General features: G+C 41.2%; 2 protein-coding genes across 4 annotated transcripts in view; one reads left to right on the forward strand and one right to left on the reverse strand.

The window, feature by feature from the left end:
• Nucleotides 1–10,030, reverse strand: part of LOC115226064 (myb-binding protein 1A-like protein) — a 59,993-nt gene extending 49,963 nt beyond the window's left edge. For both annotated transcript variants that reach the window (XM_036514960.1, XM_029797038.2), the window contains exons 1-5: nucleotides 9,656–10,030; nucleotides 6,700–6,807; nucleotides 5,467–5,556; nucleotides 2,525–2,596; nucleotides 1,757–1,864 (exon numbers count right to left, since the gene is read on the reverse strand). In XM_036514960.1, the coding sequence (XP_036370853.1) occupies nucleotides 1,757–1,864; nucleotides 2,525–2,596; nucleotides 5,467–5,556; nucleotides 6,700–6,807; nucleotides 9,656–9,862 (585 nt within the window). In that variant the 5' untranslated portion in view covers nucleotides 9,863–10,030. The remainder of the gene's footprint in view (nucleotides 1–1,756; nucleotides 1,865–2,524; nucleotides 2,597–5,466; nucleotides 5,557–6,699; nucleotides 6,808–9,655) is intronic.
• A 1,084-nt stretch (nucleotides 10,031–11,114) lies between these two features.
• The window catches only part of LOC115226182 (eukaryotic translation initiation factor 4H), a 34,913-nt gene continuing 22,485 nt past the window's right edge, over nucleotides 11,115–23,542 (forward strand). For both annotated transcript variants that reach the window (XM_029797182.2, XM_029797183.2), the window contains exon 1: nucleotides 11,115–11,267. In XM_029797182.2, the coding sequence (XP_029653042.1) occupies nucleotides 11,200–11,267 (68 nt within the window). In that variant the 5' untranslated portion in view covers nucleotides 11,115–11,199. The remainder of the gene's footprint in view (nucleotides 11,268–23,542) is intronic.

Genomic DNA, 23,542 nt, shown 5'->3' on the forward strand with positions numbered 1-23,542 from the left:
TACCACAACTACCACCATACCAATACAAACACATACACAACCACTACCACCAGCACTACAACAACCATCACGACCATTACTAACACCCGTACCTCTATTAATATCATTGTTGCCACCATCACCACTACAATGACAGCTACTGCTAGCACCACAACTACCACCATACCAATACTAACACATACACAATAACCACTACCACCAGCACTACAACCATCACCACCACCATTACTATCACCTGTACCTCTCATAGCCCTACTGTTGTTACCAACACCACTACTACAGCCACTACAACCAACACTGCACAACCGTTACTAGCACCCATACTTCTAGTAAACCAACCATTCCAATTCGGTCACGCCGCTTGCACAGAATCTTGTAACTCTCTGGTTTCATCCAATTCTGTAGTTTATCATCATTATTTACATTTGATGGATGTTTGTCCTCATCTTGTTTGTTGTTAACACAACGTTTCGGCTGATATACCCTCCAGCCTTCATCAGGTGTCTTGGGGAAATTTCGAACCTGGGTTCTCATTCCTCAGGTATTTTTCAATGTTATTATTATCATTATTCAGGTCACTGCTGGGAATCAAACTCGGAATCTTGGGGTTAGTAGCCCATGCTCTTAACCACTACGCTATATGCCCGTGGGTATATTTAAGAGATGAGGAATTATGTACATTATTTACATTTGATGGATATTTGTCCTCATCTTGCTCGTTGTTAACACATTTCGGCTGATATACCCTCCAGCCTTCTTTAGGTGTCTTGGGGAAATTTCAGACCTGGGTTCTCATTCCTAAGGTATTTTTTGATGTTATTATTATTATTATTATTATTATATAAAATATACTCACCTTGTGCATTTAGTGGCTGGAACTTATGAAAGAGGGAGACCCAGGAAGACATGGGATGAAGCAATGAAAGAGAACCTCAGGATACTGAACCTGACAGGCGAGATGACTAGAGACCAAGATACCTAATGCCTGACTGTACTAAAGAAGGCCCATCCTCTACAGCAGAAGTATCAACACCACCACCCCTCCTCACCGTGAAATGGATTGGCCTGCAAAAGTCCTGTACTGGTGCCACATAAAAAGCACTTGTGCCAACACTACGTTAAAGCGCTCAGCCGGTTCAATGGTAAAAGCACCCAGCACACACTGTGAAGTGGTGGGCATTTGGAAGGGCATCCAGCTGTAAAAAAGCAAACCAAATCAGAATGGAACCTCGGGCAGCTCTCCAGCTTGGCACCTCCAGTCAAACCATCCAACCCATGCCAGCATGGAAAACAGACAATAAAGGATGATGATGATGATATATATATTTCTTTATTGTCCACAAGGGGCTAAACGTAGAGAGGACAAACAAGGACAGACACACGGATTAAGTTGATTATATCGACCCCAGTACACAACTGGTACTTAATTATCGACCCTGAAAGGATGAAAGGCAAAGTCGACCTCGGTGGAATTTGAACTCAGAACGTGGTGGCAGACGGAATACCTATTTCTTTACTACCCACAAGGGGCTAAACACAGAGGGGACAAACAAGGACAGACAAAGATATTAAGTCGATTACATCGACACCAGTACGCAACTGGTATATATTTAATCAACCCCGAAAAGATGAAAGGTAAAGTCGACCTCGGCGGAATTTGAACTCAGAACGTAAAGACAGACGAAATACTGCTAAGCATTTCGCCCGGCGTCAACGCTTGTTGTATGCAATGACAGTAAAAGTTATATACACTCACCTTCTGTATCAGCAATGGTAGACACTGGTGCCAGATGTGTTGGACGTAGGACTTGTCTGTCTTGAAGGACATCAACTGTTGGAGCAGTGGTAGTATCGTGGTCTGGTCCTGTGGTAGCAGAGGATATGGTGTTGTTAGTAGTGATGGCGACAATAGTAGTTGAAGATATAGTACTCTTTGTAAAACACCTTTCATTGATAGGGGAGGCAAGTTATAAAACATTGAGAACAAAGCCTGTTGTGTGTGTGTGTGTGTGTGTGTGTGTATATATACTCTTTTACTTGTTTCAGTCATTTGACTGCGGCCATGCTGGAGCACCACCTTTTAATCGAGCAACTCGACCCCGAGAATTATTCTTTGTAAGCCCAGTACTTATTCTATCGGTCTCTTTTGCCGAACCGCTAAGTAACGGGGACATAAACACACCAGCATTGGTTGTCAAGCAATGCTAGGGGGACAAACACAGACACACAAACACATATATATATATACATATATACGACGGGCTTCTTTCAGTTTCCGTCTACCAAATCCACTCACAAGGCTTTGGTCGGCCTGAGGCTATAGTAGAAGACACTTGCCCAAGTTGCCACGCAGTGGGACTGAACCCGGGACCATGTGGTTGGTAAGCAAGCTACTTACCACACAGCCACTCCTGCACCTATGTGTGTATATATGTGCATGTATATATATTTTTAACACTGTGAGCACTGTCCGTGTGTTTCCACTCTGAGTAAGGGGTAAATATATAAATCTTCAAATACTGACCTTTAATAAAATGTCTGACTGTATAACGGCGCTGTATGCCAGGGCAATACCAATCTCCATGTTGGATTTTTCCTGTTGTAGAACAAATAGAAATTTTTATAAATTTTGTTATCATCATCATCATCATCACCACAAGACAACAATTCAAATTATAAAAATTTAATGTTTATCATTCTGACTTCTTCATGACCATTTATTGTCTAACTAGCAGTATCGCCCGGCGTTGCTCAGGTTTGTAAGGGAAATAACTATAAAGCATTTTTAGAGAGTTATAGCCAAAAAATAGCAAAAAAATGGGAAAAAAATGATGGTAAATTTTTTTAAGAGTTAAAAAGGTCGAGTTGCGTCCCCTAGACAGTCTGTGGTTTGTGTTTCTGATTCTCGACCCCATGTCGAATTTATCGATTTTTTTCAGAACTGGGGGAACTTTTCAAAATTTTCGCTGCGTTAGTTTTGAATTATGACATTGGGCTATGTGTGTGTCAAGTTTCATCAGAATCGGTTGAAAGTCGTGGTCAGGGTGAGGGTACAACCTGACAGACAAACTGCCGTTTATATAGAGAGAGAAGAGATGAAGTGCTTCCTAACTACATGGTTTCAGGTTCAGTCCCACTGCGTGGCACTTTGGGTAGGTGTCTTCCACCTATAACCCCGAGTCGACCGAAGCTTTGTATTTGAATTCGGTAGGTGGAAGTTACTGCCGTGTGCGTATAACTGCTCAGTGCCTCTCCGAAAGAGAGAGAGAGAGGGAAGTATCCAGTGAGCTAGAATTAATTTTGGAATATTTGGAATTTGTATCCTTGTGGTACCAGTGCCGGTGGCACATAAGAAAACCATCCGAACGTGATCGTAGCCAGTACCGCAACGACTGGCCTCCGTGCTGAGGGCACATAACAAACACCATCCGAGCGTGGCCGTCCGCCAGCCCCGTCTGGCACCTGTGTTGGTGGCACATAAAAAACACCATCCGAGCGTGGCCGTCAGCCAGCCTCGCCTGGCACCTGTGTCGGTGGCACATAAAAAACACCATCCAAGCGTGGCCGTCAGCCAGCCTCGTCTGGCACCTGTGTCGGTGGCACATAAAATCACCCACTACACTCTCGGAGTGGTTGGCGTTAGGAAGGGCATCCAGCTGTAGAAACACTGCCAGATCTGACTGGCCTGGTGCAGCCTTCGGGCTTGCCAGACCCCAGTTGAACCGTCCAACCCATGCTAGCATGGAAAGCGGACGTTAAACGATGATGATGATGATGATGATGGAGTGAGGGAAAAATATAACTTTCTCATTTTTGAGATGGTGTTTGGAATATAACAAAAGACAAATATATATTGGGACATTAACCGAGGATCATGTGGAGGCGCATGGCTTAGTGGTTAGGGTGTTGAACTCATGATCGTAAGGTTGTGGTTTCGATTTCTGGACCGGGCAACGCGTTGTGTTCTTGAGCAAAACACTTCATTTTCACCTTGCTCCAGTCCACTCAGCTGGCAAAAATGAGTAATCCTGCGAAGGACCGGCGTCCCGTCCAGGTGGGTAATTTCTACGCCACTAAAACCGGGAAACCTGCCCTTATGAGCCTGGCATGGCTCGAGAAGGAACATTAACCCAGGACCATGTACTTGAGAAGTAAGCTTCTTACCACACAGCCATGCCTGGTCATTAACCCCTGGACAACGGTTGACGCAAATATGCGATCACACTTTTGCTTGCCTACCTGCAGTTAACATAAATATACGATGTAGAGCTGCCCTACATCTATCACAGACTTTTTAGCGGCTGATGTACGTTTACGTTCGTTATCGTGTACTTTATCTCTTGAGGTGCGCAGGCTCACCGTCCCATGCATTATCTTAGCTATTTTTTGAACTTGAGCAGATTAACTCGTGCATATCATATTATGATAAATAGCTTCACATGGTTCATTTTTATAATCCGGTAGACGTAAATGTATGACGCTATGTTATTGTAACGGCGAACGTAAATAGACACAAGCTCGTTGGCACTTGTGTGGCCTCATTAGATAAAAAAACCCGAGCAGTGTCTCGTATGCTTCGGGTAATACCAGCGTCAAGGGGTTAAATCTATACTCTTTTACTCGTTTCAGTCATCTGACTGCGGCCATGCTGGAGCACCACCTTTAGTTGAGCAACTCGACCTCGGGACTTATTCTTTGTAAGCCCAGTACTTATTCTATCGGTCTCTTTTTGCTGAACTGCTAAGTGACGGGGACATAAACACACCAGCATCAGTTGTCAAGCAATGCTAGGGGGACAAACACAGACACACAAACACACATACATATATACGACAGGCTTCTTTCAGTTTCCGTCTACCAAATCCACTCACAAGGCATTGGTCGGCCCGGGGCTATAGTAGAAGACACTTGCCCAAGATGCCACGCAGTGGGACTGAACCCAGAACCATGTGGTTGATTAGCAAGCTACTTACCACACAGCCACTCCTGCGCCTATACTCTCTCTTTACTCTTTTACTTGTTTCAGTCATTTGACTGCGGCCATGCTGGAGCACCGCCTTTAGTCGAGCAACTCGACCCCGGGACTTATTCTTTTGTAAGCCCAGTACTTATTCTATCGGTCTCTTTTGCCGAACCGCTAAGTGACGGTGACGTAAACACACCAGCATCGGTTGTCAAGCAATGCTAGGGGAACAAACACAGACACACAAACACACACACATACATATATATATATATATACATATATACGACAGGCTTCTTTCAGTTTCCGTCTACCAAATCCACTCACAAGGCATTGGTCGGCCCGAGGCTATAGCAGAAGACACTTGCCCAAGATGCCACGCAGTGGGACTTGTTTATTACAAGGACACTTTTTATTGGCTTTTGAACTATTTGTGGTATGGCATTACCTTTTGGCACCCCTAATATAATATTTAAAAAAGAAAGAGAAAGGGAAACATTTACTGAAGAGCTCTCCGCTTTAGATAAATCCAGATACTCTTCAATCATTTGTAAGACATCAGAACCTTCAATGATAGAAAACTGACGTAAAATCTGAAAAATGAAAATAAAGAACATCATTAGAATAAATGTGCATGCATAATACATATAGGTTAATCTCTATAGATTTCCTATAGAATTCAGAGCTAGCACTGCAAGTTATGAGGTTTCAAAAATGTATATTTCAAGAGTTATAGCTCTGGTACTGATGAGATGGCAATATAACTTGACATATGTATATACACCAGTTATCTAATTTTTTTCTATGTTTGATCACATTGTTTACATATATGGAACATCGTAAGTTTAACAGTGTTTGCTCTAAACTGAATATGAAATCTGTAGAAATAAAACAGTGAACTTCTAACATGGAGCAGGGCACAATGTTGACTTGTTAACCTTTAACCCTTCAACATTCAGATAATTCTGTCAAATGCAATGCTTCTTTATTTGCATTGTTTTGAATTAATCTTGCATTATATTTACTCTCTCTTTTACTTGTTTCAGTCATTTGACTGCAGCCATGCTGGAGCACCGCCTTTAATCGAGCAACTCGACCCCGGGACTTATTCTATCGGTCTCTTTTGCCGAACCACTAAGTGACGGGGACGTAAACACACCAGCATCGGTTGTCAAGCAATGCTAGGGGGACAAACACAGACACACACACACATATATATATATACATATATATGACAGGCTTCTTTTAGTTTCCGTCTACCAAATCCACTCACAAGGCATTGGTCGACCCGGAGCTATAGCAGAAGACACTTGCCCATGTGGTTGGTAAGCAAGCTACTTACCACACAGCCACTCCTGAGATTTCAATGATGTGATTGTTTATTTTTAGAATGACATTGCAGGGTAGGTGTGAGAGGCTGGATCTGGCCAGTTTGAATGGTAAAAGGTCAATATACCTGGTAGCATATTATGGTTGCAAAATGAGATGATGTGTTCTTGCTAGCAATTTGTGTGCGTGTGTGTGTAGAGTCAGCTTCTAGCTACTCTGAGATTTATTCAGAATAAGTTCATACTAGTATATAACTGGTATTCTATTTATTCGACTCCCAAGAGGATGAAAGGTCCAAGTTGGCATCAACAGGATTTGATCCCAGAACACAGAGGTTCATAAAGGAAGCTACATATATTGTCCAACAGCATTAAAATTCCGGTGTTAAGTCAATTGATAATACAAACCTGACAAAGGGCAAGAGGGTAGCCCACTCGAACCAGCTTTCGTGGTGATGACAAGCCCTTGATTAGGCGTTTCAGAGAATACAGAACTTCCTGACATGGTCCCGAAGTCTGAAAAATAAAGAACGGAAATTACACTCAACCATTAACCATTATTCAGTGCAAGCACAGAACCAACCTACCTGGTATAGCTGCACCAACAAAGGTGCCATCTTCTATGAAGAGAACAGGTTCACAGAAGCACAAAGAAAACATGACCTGCCCAAATTTTTTCATTTACTTACTTATTTTAACCCTTTTGTTACCAACCCAGCTCTGGATCTGAGTACAAATGTCTTGTTTTCATAAGTTCTGAATTAAAATCTTCCACCAAACCTTAGTCACAATTTATGTTCCTGACACTAGCTGAATGATAACTAAGTTATTTTACTAAATTCTTTGTTATATTTAAAATTAATTGAAAGAAACACAGAGCATCTCAACAGAAGAAATATGGTAACAAAAGGGTTAAGATATATAATAGAGAAACAATTCTTAACCCTTTTGATACCAACCTGGCTGAAACCACCTCTGGCTCTGAGTACAAATGTCTTGTTTTCATAAGTTTTGAATTAAAATCTTCCACCAAACCTTAGTCACAATTTATGTTCCTAACACTAGCTGAATGATAACTAAGTTATTGTACTAAATTCTTTCTTATATTTAAAATTAATTAAAAGAAACACAGAGCATCTCAAAATAAATACAGTAACGAAAGGGTTAAAGTGAAAGTGAGTGAACGTGTATCCCCTCATGTATGTGTAACTGGTACTCTCTCTCTGTCTCTCGTCCATTTCATATACACATTCATACATCTTTCACTTTAAAACAAAAGTAAATAGATTTTTTAAAATTTACAGAAATTAACGAACAAAACAGCTGATCCGGTCGACGGTTCTCCAAGTCAAAACGAAAGATCTCCTATTCATTTACTTGCTTCTGTCAGACGGCGGCCATACTGGGGCACCACCTAGACAAATTTTAGTTAAATGAATCGATCCAAGTACTTTGATTGTTTGTGTTTTAAAGCCTGGTACTTATTCTATCCGTCACTTTGGGTCTTTTCCACAAAGATCCGTCACTTTTGCCGGGGACATAGATACACCAGCACCTGTTGTCAAGCGATGGTGGGACACACACATACATATGTATATATATATATATATATATATATATATATACATATATATGTATGTATGTGTATATGAACATCGAACCAAATATCAATGGAAACAGTAGTTGTGATACCTGTGCCGGTGGCACATAAAAAGCACCATCCGAATGTGGCCGTTGCCAGTGCAGCCTCCACTGGCTTCTGTGCCGGTGGCACATAAAAAGCACCATCCGAACGTGACCGATGCCAACCCTGCCTCGAATGGCTTCTGTGCCAGTGGCACATAAAAAGCACCATCCGAACGTGGCCGATGCCAGCACCGCCTCCACTGGCTTCTGTGCCGGTGGCACATAAAAAGCACCATCCGAGCATGGCCGACGCCAGACCCCTCTGGCACCTGTGCAGGTGGCACGTAAAAAGCACCCACTACACTCACGGAGTGGTTGGCGTTAGGAAGGGCATCCAGCTGTAGAAACACTGCCAGATCAGACTGGAGCCTGGGGCAGCCCCTGGCTCCCCAGAACCGTCCAACCCGTGCTAGCGCGGAAAACGGACGTTAAACGATGATGATGAATATGTATGTGTGTGTCATCATCATCATCGTTTAGCGTCCGCTTTCCATGCTAGCATGGGTTGGACATGTGTGTGTATATATATATATATATATATATATATATGTATGTATATGTATATATATATATGTATGCATATGTATATATGCATACATATATGTATGTATATGTATATATACATACATATATATATATGTATATATACATACATATATATATGTGTATATATACATACATATATATATGTGTATATATACATACATATATATATGTGTATATATACATACATATATATATGTGTATATATACATACATATATATATGTATGTATGTATATGTATATATATATATATATACATACATACATATATATATTTCGGTACAAGTACCATAACTGCCAAGTCTGTTTGTTTACATCGAAGAAGATCGTCACTTTCCGTAAATTTTTTTATATATATATATGGGGTTAGGGTTAGGGGTGGGGGGAAAAGGGTTTCTTTTTTTCTTCAGAAATATAAATAAACCCCAAGTGAGTTTATAATCGGCAGTTATGGTACTTGTACCGAAAGCTCACCACATATATATATATATATATATATATATACACACACAGACATATATATATATACATATATACGACGAGCTTCTTTCAGTTTCCGTCTATCAAATACATTCACAAGCTTTAATCGGCCCGATATTACTGCATGTACTTTATATGCACTTTCTGACAAGTTGTGGTGCACCTGAGCACTGTATACAATAATTTCATTATTATATTATTATTATAGAAGACACATGCCCAAGGTGCCACGCACTGGGACTGAACCCGGACGGAAAATCAATGGTCACTTTCTGACTTGCCATAGCAATCAACCTGAATATCTCACTGCTCTAATTTTATTTTGTTCGGATATATGGACCACTGACGATACATGTGTGAATATATACATGTATGTATGCGTGTTGAACACGTGGTGTTTATACATGTTACGCTTTACATCTACGAGAGGTGGATCTGTTAGAAATAGCAGCGAAACCTCTCTCAAATCATACATAAACCCTCAACACCATCTAAAAACAAAACAAAACAAAAATCAAAAACAAGGTGCACGGGGGAAGAAAACATTCGACAAGGGTGGTCACGGTATGAATTAATTCGATCGTAATAAGTTACGGTCTTGCTGATTTTGAAATGGGACAAGTGAAAGTAAAATAGGGATCACTTAAGACTTACTCCGTCCTGTTTTTCCTTGAGTTTGCCAATTAGGTCTCCAACGGCGACGATCCTGTTCTCCTTGGAGGCGACTGCCAGCACCGTGAATAGATCCAAGATCCCTCGGTCCACATCTAAAGCCCTTGGTATGATGTCCATCAGCTTCGGCGATGGGAGAACTTCTTTGATGACAGATGATTCGGGAGTAGTTTTATCGATTCCGACCATGATTTTAAGGGATCTATCTAACCTAGAATACAAATCTAATTAAAACACAGGTCCCGGCACTGACATGTGGGGACGAAACCGGGTTGACGGAAGCGGAACCTTAGAAGCACCACGCGGTCGCAAACAAGAAACGTAATTACTAACTCCCCCTCTCACTCCTCTTATTCTCTTATTCTCTCTATCACTTCTCTCTCTTGTTCTTACTCTCTCTCTCTTTCAGTCTCTCAATAACTTACCCTCTCACTCTTCCTCACTTCCCGTTCTTTCTTATTCTGCCTCCCCTCTCTGCTGTATCATTCTTTCCCTCCCCTTCACCCTCTCTCATAGTTCTTAGTCATACTTCCCTCCTTCTAATAGTCTCTTCTCTTACTTTCCTCCCACTCATACTCTTTCTCCTCCTCCTCTCTAACATTCCTTTCTTATTCTCCCTCTCCCTCTCCCTCTCGCTCAATACTTTATTAATCATCCTTCTTTGTAGACCTCTATTCTTTTCCCTCTCTCTTCTTTCCTTTCCTCCTACCATCTCTACCCTTGTTCTCCGCTCTTCCTTATCCTCTCTTACCCTCCCCTCTCTCTATACCCAATCTGACGCTCTTTCTACCACCCTACTCTCTCTATCTCTCCCTTTCTTCCTCTCTCGTTGTCTCACGTTTTCCCTCATACTCACCCTTTCCTCTCGCCTCCTCCCCTTCCACCCTCTATATTCATCACCCTTCTTTCTTTTCCTCTCATTCTACCTCTTTCTCCCTCCCACTCCGTAACCAACCTTTCCTTTCTCCATCCCTCCCTCTCTTACTCTATATCTATCCTTATTCTTCGCCCTATCTATCTTTCTCTCGATTGTTCCTTTCTCCCACTCATCCTCCCTCCATCTCATCTCCCACTCTCTGTCTACCTCTATGTCTATTCCTCACACTCACTAATCCCCCTGTTTCTATTCCTTTCTCCCACTCTCTATCTATCTCTATCTCTATTCCTCACACTCACTAATCCCTCTGTCCCTATTCCTATCTCTATTCCTCCCACTCATCCTCCCTCCCTCTCATCTCCCACTCTCTATCTATGTCTATCTCTATTCCTCACACTCACTAATCCCTCTGTCCTATCTCTATTCCTCACACTCACTAATCCCCCTGTCTCTATTCCTATCCCTCGCATTCCCCCTCTCTGCCATTTCTTCCTCCAGCTTACACTCCCAGCTCCTCCCACTCTCTTTTTATTCGACTATCTCTCTCTCTCTCTCTCTCTTCCTCTCCTTCTCCTATTACGCCACCAGAGGTCGTGGTGGTCGTGCTCTACTACTTCCGGTGGAGAGAGAGAAGTAGTTTTTTCCCAAAATGGCCGATTACTCGGATCCCAACCACAACTTCTTCAGGGAGAATCGCTACAGTGACCCTTCCAGCAGGTGAGTACACCGGCAAACACCCGCGCGACCTCGCCCGACGACCGAAGCAGCGCTTCGCGTCGGCATCGAACCTTCGCCTCCTCTAGAATCCGCCGTACGGAACGATAGAAAATGGCGTATGCGCTGCTGCTGCGAGGACTAAGAAGTAGCAATGGTGGCTGCGATGGAAGCTTCGTCTCTCTCTTCTCTTTCTCTCTCTTCTTTCTCTTTCTCTTTCTCTTCTCTCTCTCTCTCTATCGCTTCCCCCCCCCTTTTTTTATCTCCGTCTCTCTTTTTCTCTCTCTGCCTCGGCTTCTCCCCTCCTTTCTCTTCACCTCTCACATGTCTATCTCTATCTCTACAGACGTCTATCTTATATATATATATATATGTATGTATGTATATATATATATGTATGTATGTATATATGTGTCTGTGTGTGTGTGTATGTATATATATATATCCCTATTTCTCTTCACCTCTCACATGTCTATCTCCCTTATTTCATTTCTTCTCTATCTCTACAGACGTCTATCTTCTAATATATATATACATACATATATATATATGTATGTATATGTATATATGTGTCTGTGTGTGTGTGTGTATGTATATATATATATCCCTATTTCTCTTCACCTCTCACATGTCTATCTCCCTTATTTCATTTCTTCTCTATCTCTACAGACGTCGATCTTCTAATATATATATATACATATATATATATGTGTGTCTGTATATCATGTCTATAGCAAAACCTTGTGTGAGTGTATATATATATATATATATATATCCCCATTTCTCTCCTTTCACATGTCTATCTCTACAGACCTCTATCTTCTAATATATATATATAGATATATATATTATACATACATATATATATATATCAAATAAGTATGTATATATATATGTCTGTGTGTGTATATCATGTCTATAGCAAAAGCTTGTGTGTATGTGTATATATATATATATATATATATCCCCATTTCTCTCCTTTCACATGTCTATCTCTACAGACCTCTATCTTCTAATATATATTAGATATATATATTATACATACATATATATATATATCAAATAGTATGTATATATATATGTCTGTGTTGTATATCAATAGCAAAAGCTTGTGTGTATGTGTATATTAATATATATCCCTTTCTCCTCTTTCACATGTCTATCTCTACAGACGTCTATCTTATAATATATATATATATGGAAGGAAAAAAGGTGTTCAGAATGTTGGATGGTTGTAAAAATATGCACTTATTTGCGCTTTCAAGTACTCAATTTTACAACCATCCAGCAATCTCAACACCTTTTTTCATACACATGTATAAAATCTGTACATCACCCCCAATACATCTAACACAGACACACACACACACACACATATATATATATATAAGATATGTGTGTGTAAGTATATATATACATATATATCCCTATTTCTCTTCACCTCTCACATGTCTATCTCCCTTTTTCATTCCTTCTCTATCTCTACAGACGTCTATCTTATAATATATATCATATATGTATGTATGTATATGTATATCTGTGTGTGTATGTATATATATATATCCCTATTTCTCTCACTCTCATGTCTATCTCCCTATCATCCTTCTCTATCTCTAACAGACGTCTATCTTATAATATATATATATATGGAAGGAAAAAAGGTGTTGAGAGTGTTGGATGGTTGTAAAAATATACATTTATTTACAAATCACGTATTATTTCTTCATATTAGCGCCTTCAAGTACTCATTTTTACAACCATCCAGTATTCTGAACACCCTTTTTCTTACACATGTATAAAATCTATACATCACCCCCCAATACTTCTAACATATATATCTCAAATAAGTATATATATATATATATATGTCTCTGTGTGTAAATGTCAGCTATTCTCTATAGCTATATCTGTATGTATATCATGTCTATAGCAAAAGCTTGTGCATGTATATATATATATATATATATATCCCTATTTCTCTTTATATATGAGTGTGTGTATAGATATATCTTCCTTTCGTTTATCCTCTATATGCAACCGATCTCTCTCTCTCTCTATATATATATATGTATGTATGTGTGTGTATTCCTTTCTGTCTATACGTCTCCGTTTCGCTCACCCTCTCTGTCTCTCTCTATCTATATATATCCATCGATATATACGTATATACACATACATACACGCATTCCTCTCGCTCACTCTCTTTATATATCTGTCATTGCTCTATCTCTCTCTCTCCCCCCTATATCGAATTGCAGTCAGTAGTTGCAGGAAGCATATACACACACTCGCATCTATACATACATGTACATACGCACATACACATTGCATAGACTTCCTTATATACACGCTTTCTACGCATGTTGAAAAACATTCACACGATTTACAGACAGACGCACGTCCTATAAGCTCCCATTGTGACTATTCACATATATATGTGTTGATGTGTGTGTATACATACATACATATATATATATAATATACACTCAGTGGATTGTGTGTAAAAAAAAAAACCTTGCCTAAGATTTCCATTGTTCTTTTTCTCTTGTAAATTTTGAGATCATATTTGGGCATGTCTAGAGAAACAGACATACTCGGAGACATATATACATACATGTATCTTTGCGGGTGTATATTTTATACACATGCTGAAATTAGTGGTGGGGAGGGACAATATATTGCTTTGTTTTTTGTATTTCAACTGCAGGAATTTAAATCTGTAAACCTTTACCACAACCTGGTTTGCTCGACATGCTGGAAACTGTAGCTACAAAAATGACCCTCAAGTCACGTCTAACACACACACACACATGTTTAATTGAATCTCTTTTTAGTCTGACCCGGGGCTAAACTGGATTATGCTTGTATAGAAAATAGTGGATCTCGAATCTCATAACGCTATAAATAGTAGCATGTAGACGTTCTAATGAAAAACCTTTTTTGATTAGATGAAATCGCGTGTATGTGTATCTTTAGATAGATATTAGCAAATGATTTGAACAGGTGGGGTGGGAGAAAAGCTAATCACTCCTTAATTAGTGATGTTAGAAATTTACCTGTTTTGGTGTCAACACCCAGCTCTGTGAATACGTGTGTATATATATACACACACACGCGCTTAATTTCCAGAGAATTCTGGCGAACTTCTTTGTTTCACAGGTAAACCTCTTGGTATTTGGTGCTGAGAAATTCTTGGCTTTGGGTAAAAGAAATTGCAGGATTCACAGTTAATTACGGTTTAATTCTACACATTCCCTTCTAAGGGTCACAAACTTTCGGCACCGATCCTTCAGTTTTTCTAAGCCCTATAAAAGAACTCGAAAGGTCGGGTCTCCAACTAGACCTAGACCTTTCGCGACACCCTTAAAGCCTGGAACTTTTCAATACCCGCTCGTGTGTGTATATATATATGCGCGCATGCAATAATATATACTGTTGAAATTGCATGTGTATAAAATGTCTCGTAATAAGTACGTTTTGTATATAATATATAATATACACGCGCGCGCACAGATACATACACCTTCGGTATGTGCTTATCCAAGCACGTGTGTATATGTTTGGCGCCTCTGTGTTGTAGGTCGACCTGGGAAAGCTAGTAACAACAACCAAATCCTTTAAAACGAAGTCCCTTTGATAGAAAAAAAATAGACGTGGGTGAGCATTTGATAGTGATGGATACTTTGTCTAAATGTTAGACGGGGTGGTCGTAACTGGAACACTTTTGATCATAGCTCCGTCTGCTTTCTCTCGAATCTAAATACCTTTTACATTGGTGTGTGTGTATGTATATATATATATATATATATATATATATACGTTTCAATCATTTGACTGCGACCATGCTGGCGCACCGCCTTTTAGTCGAAAAGTTCGACCCCTGGATTTATTTTTAGCAAGTCGGGTACTTATTCTATCGGTCTCTTTTCAAACCGCTAAGTTACGAGAACGTGAATATACCAACATCGGTTATCAAGCGACGGTGGGGGCAGACACGAGCACACAAATATATACGTATGTGACAGGCTTCTTTCAGTTTCCGTCTACCAAATCCACTCACAAGTCTTTCGAGGTGATGCCCCAGCATGGCCGCGAGTCAGATATGAGCCAGAGCGTAGTCACTGAAAGTTGCTAGAAATAGCAGTCGATTTCTTTGAAAACATACTTGAGAACCCCCATAGCTAAATGTAGTTCTAGATATGTGTGTATACAATATAGGCTTGGATTGGCACATCTGGGGTGTCTTGTCGTATATGGGGGGGGGTCACTGCAGGGTAATCCCACACGCCCACGTGTAGGGGGCGACCTTTTCAATAGTATTTCCTCATTTAAAGTGGAAGAAACGCCACCGTTTTTCTACCGCCTCTCTTCAAAGATTTCACCTTTCAGCCTTTATGTGAGTGTATGTATATATATATATATATATATACACATATATATATATACACACACATATTCGTACATACACCCGTGTGTGTGTGTATATATATATACTCTTTTACTTGTTTCAGTCATTTGACTGCGGCCGTGCTGGAGCACCGCCTTTAATCGAGCAACTCGACCCCGGGACTTGTTCTTTTGTAAGCCCATACTTATTCTATCGGTCTCTTTTGCCGAACCGCTGAGTAATGGGGACATAAACACACCAGCATCGGTTGTCAAGCAATGCTATATATATATATATATATATATATATACACATACACACACATATTCGTACATACACCCCCACCCCTGTGTGTGTGTGTGTGTGTATATATATATATACACACACACATACACCTGTGGCTATATACGTACATATACTTTTGTCTAGTTAGAGATAGATGCGTGTAGTCTCGCATTACGGATGGATTGACAGAGGAGTCCAGTCGTGACCGTCCCGCGTAATTTGATCAGAATACATAGAAAAAATATCTACAGTTTATATTCTGCTGTGTCCTCGCTTGTTATTGTTCAGCCCCAGGTCGGTCCTGATCTAGGAGACCTATGATCAAAGACGTTCCAGGTAGTGTGACCGTCCTGTCTCATTTAAAATGCCACAGTGTACCTAGGACTACGTTGTCTTATGTGTCCTTCCTCCTCCTCGTTGTTGTTGTTCAACCCTAGGTCGGTCCTGATCCGGCAGACCGATCGATGATTCAAGGACAGTCTGCCTTCGATTTTCGGTAAATTGGTCTGTGTCCATCGATCACGTAGTCTAACGTGTCCATCGATCACAAAGTCCTGTGAGGCGTTATCGGTGTCTGAAACCAGGCCACGCTTGAGCGAATATACATTTATGATTAAAGACGTTCCATCAGTGACCATCCCGTCTATTCTTTGTGCAAAGAACAAACTCATCACTGCGTTAAGTAACTTATCCTTTAAGACCGTTGATGGGTGTATTTGGCTAACTAAGGTCTATCTCTTTGGCGGTGTTGCTTAGCCCCAGGTCGGTCCGGATTTGGAGAATCTATCTCCGATTAAATTCATTCCGGCCGTGACCATTCCGTCGATTTCTGCGCCTAAATAGGAAATCCTTATTTAGGTGCAGTGAGGTTTGTTTTCCGACCACATGGTTCCGGCTTCGGCCCCACTACGTGGCATTTTGGCCTTTTTTGCCACTATAGTCCGGGGCTGACCAAGAGCCCTGTGAGTGGATTTTGGTAGACGGAAACTGAAAGAAGCCCGTCGTGTGTGTGTGTCTTGTTTTCCCTGGTGACGGCGGGTGTTGGTTTGCTTACGTCCCCGTAATCTAGCCGTTCGGCCAAAAGGGACCGGTCGAATAAGTACCAGATTTTCTTGGAGAGAAAAGGAAATTCTGGGGGTGTCGATGAGAGGGAGGGTGGGACTTTGACTGTTGTTTCTAGCGTGCTGCATAGCGACCACCCAGAGGCGCCTCCGTTGTTTTGCCGCAAAAACTGGGTCAGACTTCAATTCCAACATGGCGTTCTGACTTGTTGTTTAACCCTTGTCCAGGCTACCTCCTGGTCCTGTGCTAAAAGTCTGTGGATCAGAGCCGTTCCAGTCGTGACCAACCTCCCTTTTTTTCTCTGTTCGTCTATCTAAGACTACGTTACGTAACGTGTAATTTTAGATTATTATAAATTTTTTCCACGTTGAATCGGATTGATTTGAAGATTTAGCTGTTATTTCTAGCGAGTCTAGGTTTTAGGCGAGGGTCTTACATACGTACATATATATTGATTCCAGGCGTGGCCATCCCGTTTATTCTATATATTGATTCCAGGCGTGGCCACCCCGTTTATTCTATTTATTGATTGCCTAAAATTGTGCACATGTGCGCGTACACGGGCAATCTTCGTGTTACGGAAACGTTTTACGTTCGTTGAAATTCTTCCGTAACTTTGGAATTTCGTTGCTCTCGATACAACTACGTTGGAACTCTTTGGGAAATTGGTTTCGTGTTACAGAATTCCAACGTTACGGTAGTGTTTTGGTGTACGTGACGCTTCCGTAACGCGGCTGTGTGTGTCTGTGTGTGCAGGCTTTGTATGTGCTTCGATGAAGGCGCGTGGCTTAGTGGTTAGGGCTACTCGGTTCTCGATCGCAAGATCGTGGGTTCGATTCCCGGCAAATGTGAGTTGTGCTTTTAGTTCGTAGGGGACAGCCGTGTCACGCTGAATCTCCCCCCCGAGAACTACGTTAAGGGTACACGTGTCTGTGGAGTGCTCAGCCACTTACTTGCTCGTTAGTTTCACGAGCAGGGCTGTTCTGTTGATCGATCGGATCAGCTGGGACACTCGTCGTCGTAACCGACGGAGTACCAATTCGTGTGTGTGTGTGAAGGCGCGTGGTTTAGTGGTTAGGGTGTTCTACTCGCGGTCGTAAACTTGCGAGTTCGATTCCCGGTGGAATCATCATCCCACATCACCAGTTCTGCTTACCAAAAGTGGCCCACTTGGCACCATGCAGTGGCTGCGATATACGGCCGCCCCCGATCGGGAGAGGGGCGGCCCGTTCCCAGTCCGAGAGTAGAATGAGGTGCATTATGTCCTTGATCAAGACCCTTTATATCACGTTGCTCCAGTCCACTCAGCTGGTGAAAATGAGTTGTACCTGTATTTAAAAAAAAGGGACCAACCTTGTCGCATTCTGTGTCCCACTGAATCTCCCTGAGAACTACGTTAAGTGAGCACGTGTCTCTGGAGTACTCAGCCACTTGCACGTTAATTTCACAAGCAGGCCGTTTTGTTTGTCAGATCTGCTGGGACCCTCGTCGTTGTAACCGACAGTCAGGCCCTGTATGTGCTTTGAGATCCAATTCCAAAAATTTATAAAAGTGTGGGCACTTGCCTACGAACCACATGGTTCCGAGTTCAGTCCTACTGCGTGGCACCTTGGGCAAGTGTTTTCTACTCAAGCCTCGGGCCAACCAAAGCCTTGTGAGTGGATTTGGTAGATGGAAACTGTTGCAAAATTACACAGAACAAACCATATCGTCGTCCCATTCCTATTCATATACTCTTTTACTTGTTTCAGTCATTTGACTGCGGCCATGCTGGAGCACCGCCTTTAGTCGGGCAACTCGACCCCGGGACTTATTCTTTTTGTATGCCCAGTACTTATTCTATCGGTCTCTTTTTGCCAAACCGCTAAGTGACGGGGACGTAAACACACCAGCATCGGTTGTCAAGCAATGCTAGGGGGACAAACACACACACACATATCATCATCATCATCGTTTAACATCCGTTCTCCATGCTAGCATGGGTTGGACGGTTCGACCGGGGATCTGGGAAGCCAGAAGGCTGCACCAGGCTCCAGTCTTATCTGGCAATGTTTCTACAGTTGGATGCCCTTCCTAACGCCAACTACTCCGTGAGTATAGTGGGTGCTTTTTACGTATACATATATACGACAGGCTTCTTTCAGTTTCCGTCTACCAAATCCACTCACAAGGCATTGGACGGCCCGGGGCTATAGCTGAAGACACTTGCCCAAGGTGCCACGCAGTGGGACTGAACCCGGAACCATGTGGTTGGTTAGCAAGCTACTTACCACACAGCCACTCCTGCGCCTATATATATATATATATATTTTTAAAATCTGTGAAGTCGTAAATATGCGATAGTTGAACCGCAAAGTAGCGTGGGATCACTGTATAGCAGAAACAACTGTAAGCTACTGGCATTCATAACATAATCGTTTTAATCGCTTGTTCCTCTGTCATCACCTCTTTTCTTATATATATACTAGCAGCTAAGCCCGGTTTCACCCAGTCTGTTTGGATGATGTGGCTGTGATCGTTTTTGGTTAGGCATAATCTATAATAGCGTTTCTCAACCTTATCATTTTGGGTCCCCTGTTTCAATCGGATCCTCCAGCTATATGAAAATTTCTTGACCCCACCCCGTCAGAAAACAGCTACTAAGCAACTGGTTGTTTTCATGGCGGAAGAAAGAGGGGAAATCCATTAGAAAAAGATTTAATCGATTTTCTCAATAAATATGGGGGTTAGGAAAAAAAATAAAGGATCTTTTCGGTTTGAACGGCAGTTTTTTTCTAGCGGTGTCATATGAAATTGTCACCCCTAATTATGACCCGAGTATCAATCTATTGCATTTCAATCTGTTTTAGGGTTAGGGTTAGTTAGGGTTCTAAGCAACTGGTTATTTTAGTGATAGAAGAAAGAGGGAAATTCCATTAGAAAAGTTTTAATCGATTTTCTCAGTAAGTATGGGAGCATTCCAATCTATGCACCCGTCTCCACATGTGTGCCATTTTTCATGCGAATCCACCCAGCCGTTTGGCTGTGAACCTCAAGACAAGAAAGAATACAACGATCGCCCATGTCCAATTTATATTATAGATTATAGAGACACAGGCATAGCTGCATAAGAAGCTTATTTCCTAATCGCATGGTTTCAGGTTCAGTCCCTCAGTATGACACCTTGGGCAAGTGTCTTGCACTATAGCCTCGGGCTATAACTGGATTTGGTAAATGGAAACTGAAAGAAGCCCGTTGTGTATGTATCTTTGTTTCCACCACCACCTGACAACCGGTGTGCTTATGTCCCTGTAACTTAGCAGTTCGGTAAAAGAGAACAATAGAGTAAGTACCAAACTTGGGAATAATTACTAAAGGAAGGGCATACAGCTGTAGAAACCCTGCCAAATCAGACTGGAGCCTGGTGCTGCCTACATGGCTTAACAGACCCCGGTCAAACCGTCCAACCCATGCTAGCATGGAAAACGGACGTTAAACGTTGATGATTGTTTCATGCTACTAAAAATTACTCGTGGTGGGTGTCCCAGGGTGGTAACAGTCTAGTAGTGCATCTATATATACTATATATAAGGGTGTATACTGGCCTCGTGCCGGTGGCACGTAAAAAGCACCATCCGTTTGTGGCCGTTGCCAGACTTGCGTGGCACATAAAAAGCACCATCTGATCGTGGCCGTTTGCCAGACTAGTCTGGCCCCTGTGCTGGTGGCACGTAAAAAGCACCCACTACACTCACGGAGTGGTTGGCGTTGGGAAGGGCATCCAGCCGTAGAAACACTGCCAGATCTGACTGGGCCTGATGAAGCCTACATGGCTTCACAGACCCCAGTTGAACCGTCCAACCCATGCTAGCATGGAAAGCGGACACTAAACGATGATGATGTATGCGAATGTCACAGAAAGGCCCTAAAATAAGTACATCCTCAGGGGTAAACTAATTCGATTTTCAAAATCTTCCTCTCAGGATATTCAGTTTTTAGATCGATGAACCTACCACTCCTTAATCATTCCCACCATGCTCTGTTTCCCCTCTCTATATATATGTACCACACTCTTTATCACTCTGTATTTGTATTCTCTCTCTCTCTCTCTCTCTCACTCATACTACTCCCCGATTTCTCTCTCTTCATATGACCTGCATTTGCTTTCATTTTGCTTAAAACTCCGTAGTTGTAAAGTTGACTTTCATTTTATATTTATAGGTAAAACCAAACTTTAAACCTCTCTTTTATCTTTATTCTTTATCTTTTGCTTGTTTCAGTTGTTTGACTGCGGCCATTCTGGGGCACTGCCTTGAAGGGTTTCAGTCAACCACCACCACCCTGCCCAGGTGGGGGTGTTTAACCCTTTAGTGTTCAGATTATTCAATCAAACATAATGCTTATTGATTCCCATTGATTTGAATTAATCCTGCATTATCTCATATCTTCAAGATCTTGATGGTGTAATTACTTAATGTAGAATAACATTGTAGGGTAGGTGTGAGGGCCTGGATCTGGTCAGTTTGAACATAAAACAGATTAACTATTTTGGCCAGATATGGCCGGTTTAAATACTAAAGGGTTAAGCCTGATACAAAATTTGTAACTGCAACAGAAAAGATCCTTCTCTCTCTCTCTCTCTCTCTCTCTGTTCATCTCTTTCATTTTCCTCATTGTAAACTTCCCCTTCTCTATATATATTTACCACACTCTCTCTCTCACTGTATATGGATATCACACGTGCTGTGTGTGTGTGTGTAAGGAATTTCATAAGGGCGACAAAGAACCTTTTGAGACAAACCATTCAGTGACGTGCAACCAATAGAATACCCTCCATCAGGCATTTGCCATATTCTGAACGCCTTACTTCCCTGGGCATGGACACATTGAAACTCCGATGTCTGACAGCTGACTTGGCAGACACCCACAAAATTATTAACCCTCTTACAAACAATAACTCTGAGCACCTTTTCAAACTCCACCAGTCTAACACCTGTGGACATATTTACAAAGTCAGAAAACAGCACAGCTCCTTCCATGACTTTAGGAAACATTTTTTCCCGCTAAGAATTGCCGAAGCATGGAACAAACTGCCGGCATCAGTTGTTGGTTGTCGGAGCACTGCATCCTTGAAAACTTCCATGCTTCCTGAGATTCGCCAACACTACTACACCTGATCTTCTCCCCTTCATACACACGCTGAAGCATGGAACAAACTGCCGGCATCAGTTGTTAGTTGTCGGAGCACTGCATCCTTCAAAACTTCCATGCTTCCTGAGATTCGCCAACACTACACCTGATCTTCTTCCCTCCATACACACGCTGAAACATGGAACAAACTGCTGGCATCGGTTGTTAATTGTCGGAGCACTGCATCCTTCAAAACTTCCTGAGATTCGCCAACACTACAGCTGATCTTCTCCCCTCCATACACACGCTGAAGCATCCATCTGACTCATACACTGTTCACTTCCCAGACATTTCTACATTACTGCATATGCTTTATATGCACTTTGGATAAGTTGTGGGGCACCTGAGCACTGTATACAATAATTTCATTATTATTGTTTAAGTGAACTAAGAAAAATCTTGACTTCTCTGCACCAAATGAAAAAACAAAAATTTAGTTTGAGACATAACTTCTCCCAAACAATGCAGAAATCTGTCCTGGTCAAGAGTCCTATCTGTGTGGAAAGACATGGTCTAACATGGCACGAAATAAATTTAAACCGGCCATATCGGGGCCAAAATATTTTCACTGCTTTTTGGTCAAACTGGCCAGGTCCTACCTTTCATACCTACCCTACAATGTCATTGTAAAATAAACAATCATGTCGTTGGAATCTCAAACCTGTGAGAAAATGCCTGCTTTAATTTTTAAAAACTGGGAATAAATAAGGATTATATTTGACAGATAATCTGAAACGCTAAGGGATTAAATCAGTGATTCCCAACCATTTTTTGCTTATGGACCCCTCTAATTCCTATTTTACACTGGAAGAGGGATCCTCAGTCATTCAATGTTTAACCCTTTCGTTACCAAACCGGCTCTGTAGTACAAATGTCTTGTTTTCCTAAGTTCTGAATTAAAATCTTCCACCAAACCTTAGTCACAATTTATGTTCCTAACACTAGCTTAATGATAACTAAGTTATTTTACTAAATTCTTTGTTATATTTAAAATTAATTGAAAGAAACACAGAGAATCTCAACAGAAATATGGTAACAAAATGGTTAAAATATATAATAGAGAAACAATTCTTAACCCTTTTGATACCAACCTGGCTGAAACCACTTCTGGCTCTGTAGTACAAATGTCTTGTTTTCATAAGTTCTGAATTAAAATCTTCCACCAAACCTTAATCACAATTTATGTTCCTAACACTAGCTTAATGATAACCAAGTTATTTTACTAAATTCTTTGTTATATTTAATATTAATTGAAAGAAATATGGAGCATCTCAAAATAAATACAGTAACGAAAGGGTTAATGTTCAGATTACTCTGTTAAATGTAATACTTTTTCACTCAAATTGTTTTGAATTAATCATGCATTATCTTATTA

This window comes from Octopus sinensis, linkage group LG29 (assembly GCF_006345805.1).
Source record: "Octopus sinensis linkage group LG29, ASM634580v1, whole genome shotgun sequence".
In the NCBI taxonomy this organism is placed as follows: Eukaryota; Metazoa; Mollusca; class Cephalopoda; order Octopoda; family Octopodidae; genus Octopus; species Octopus sinensis.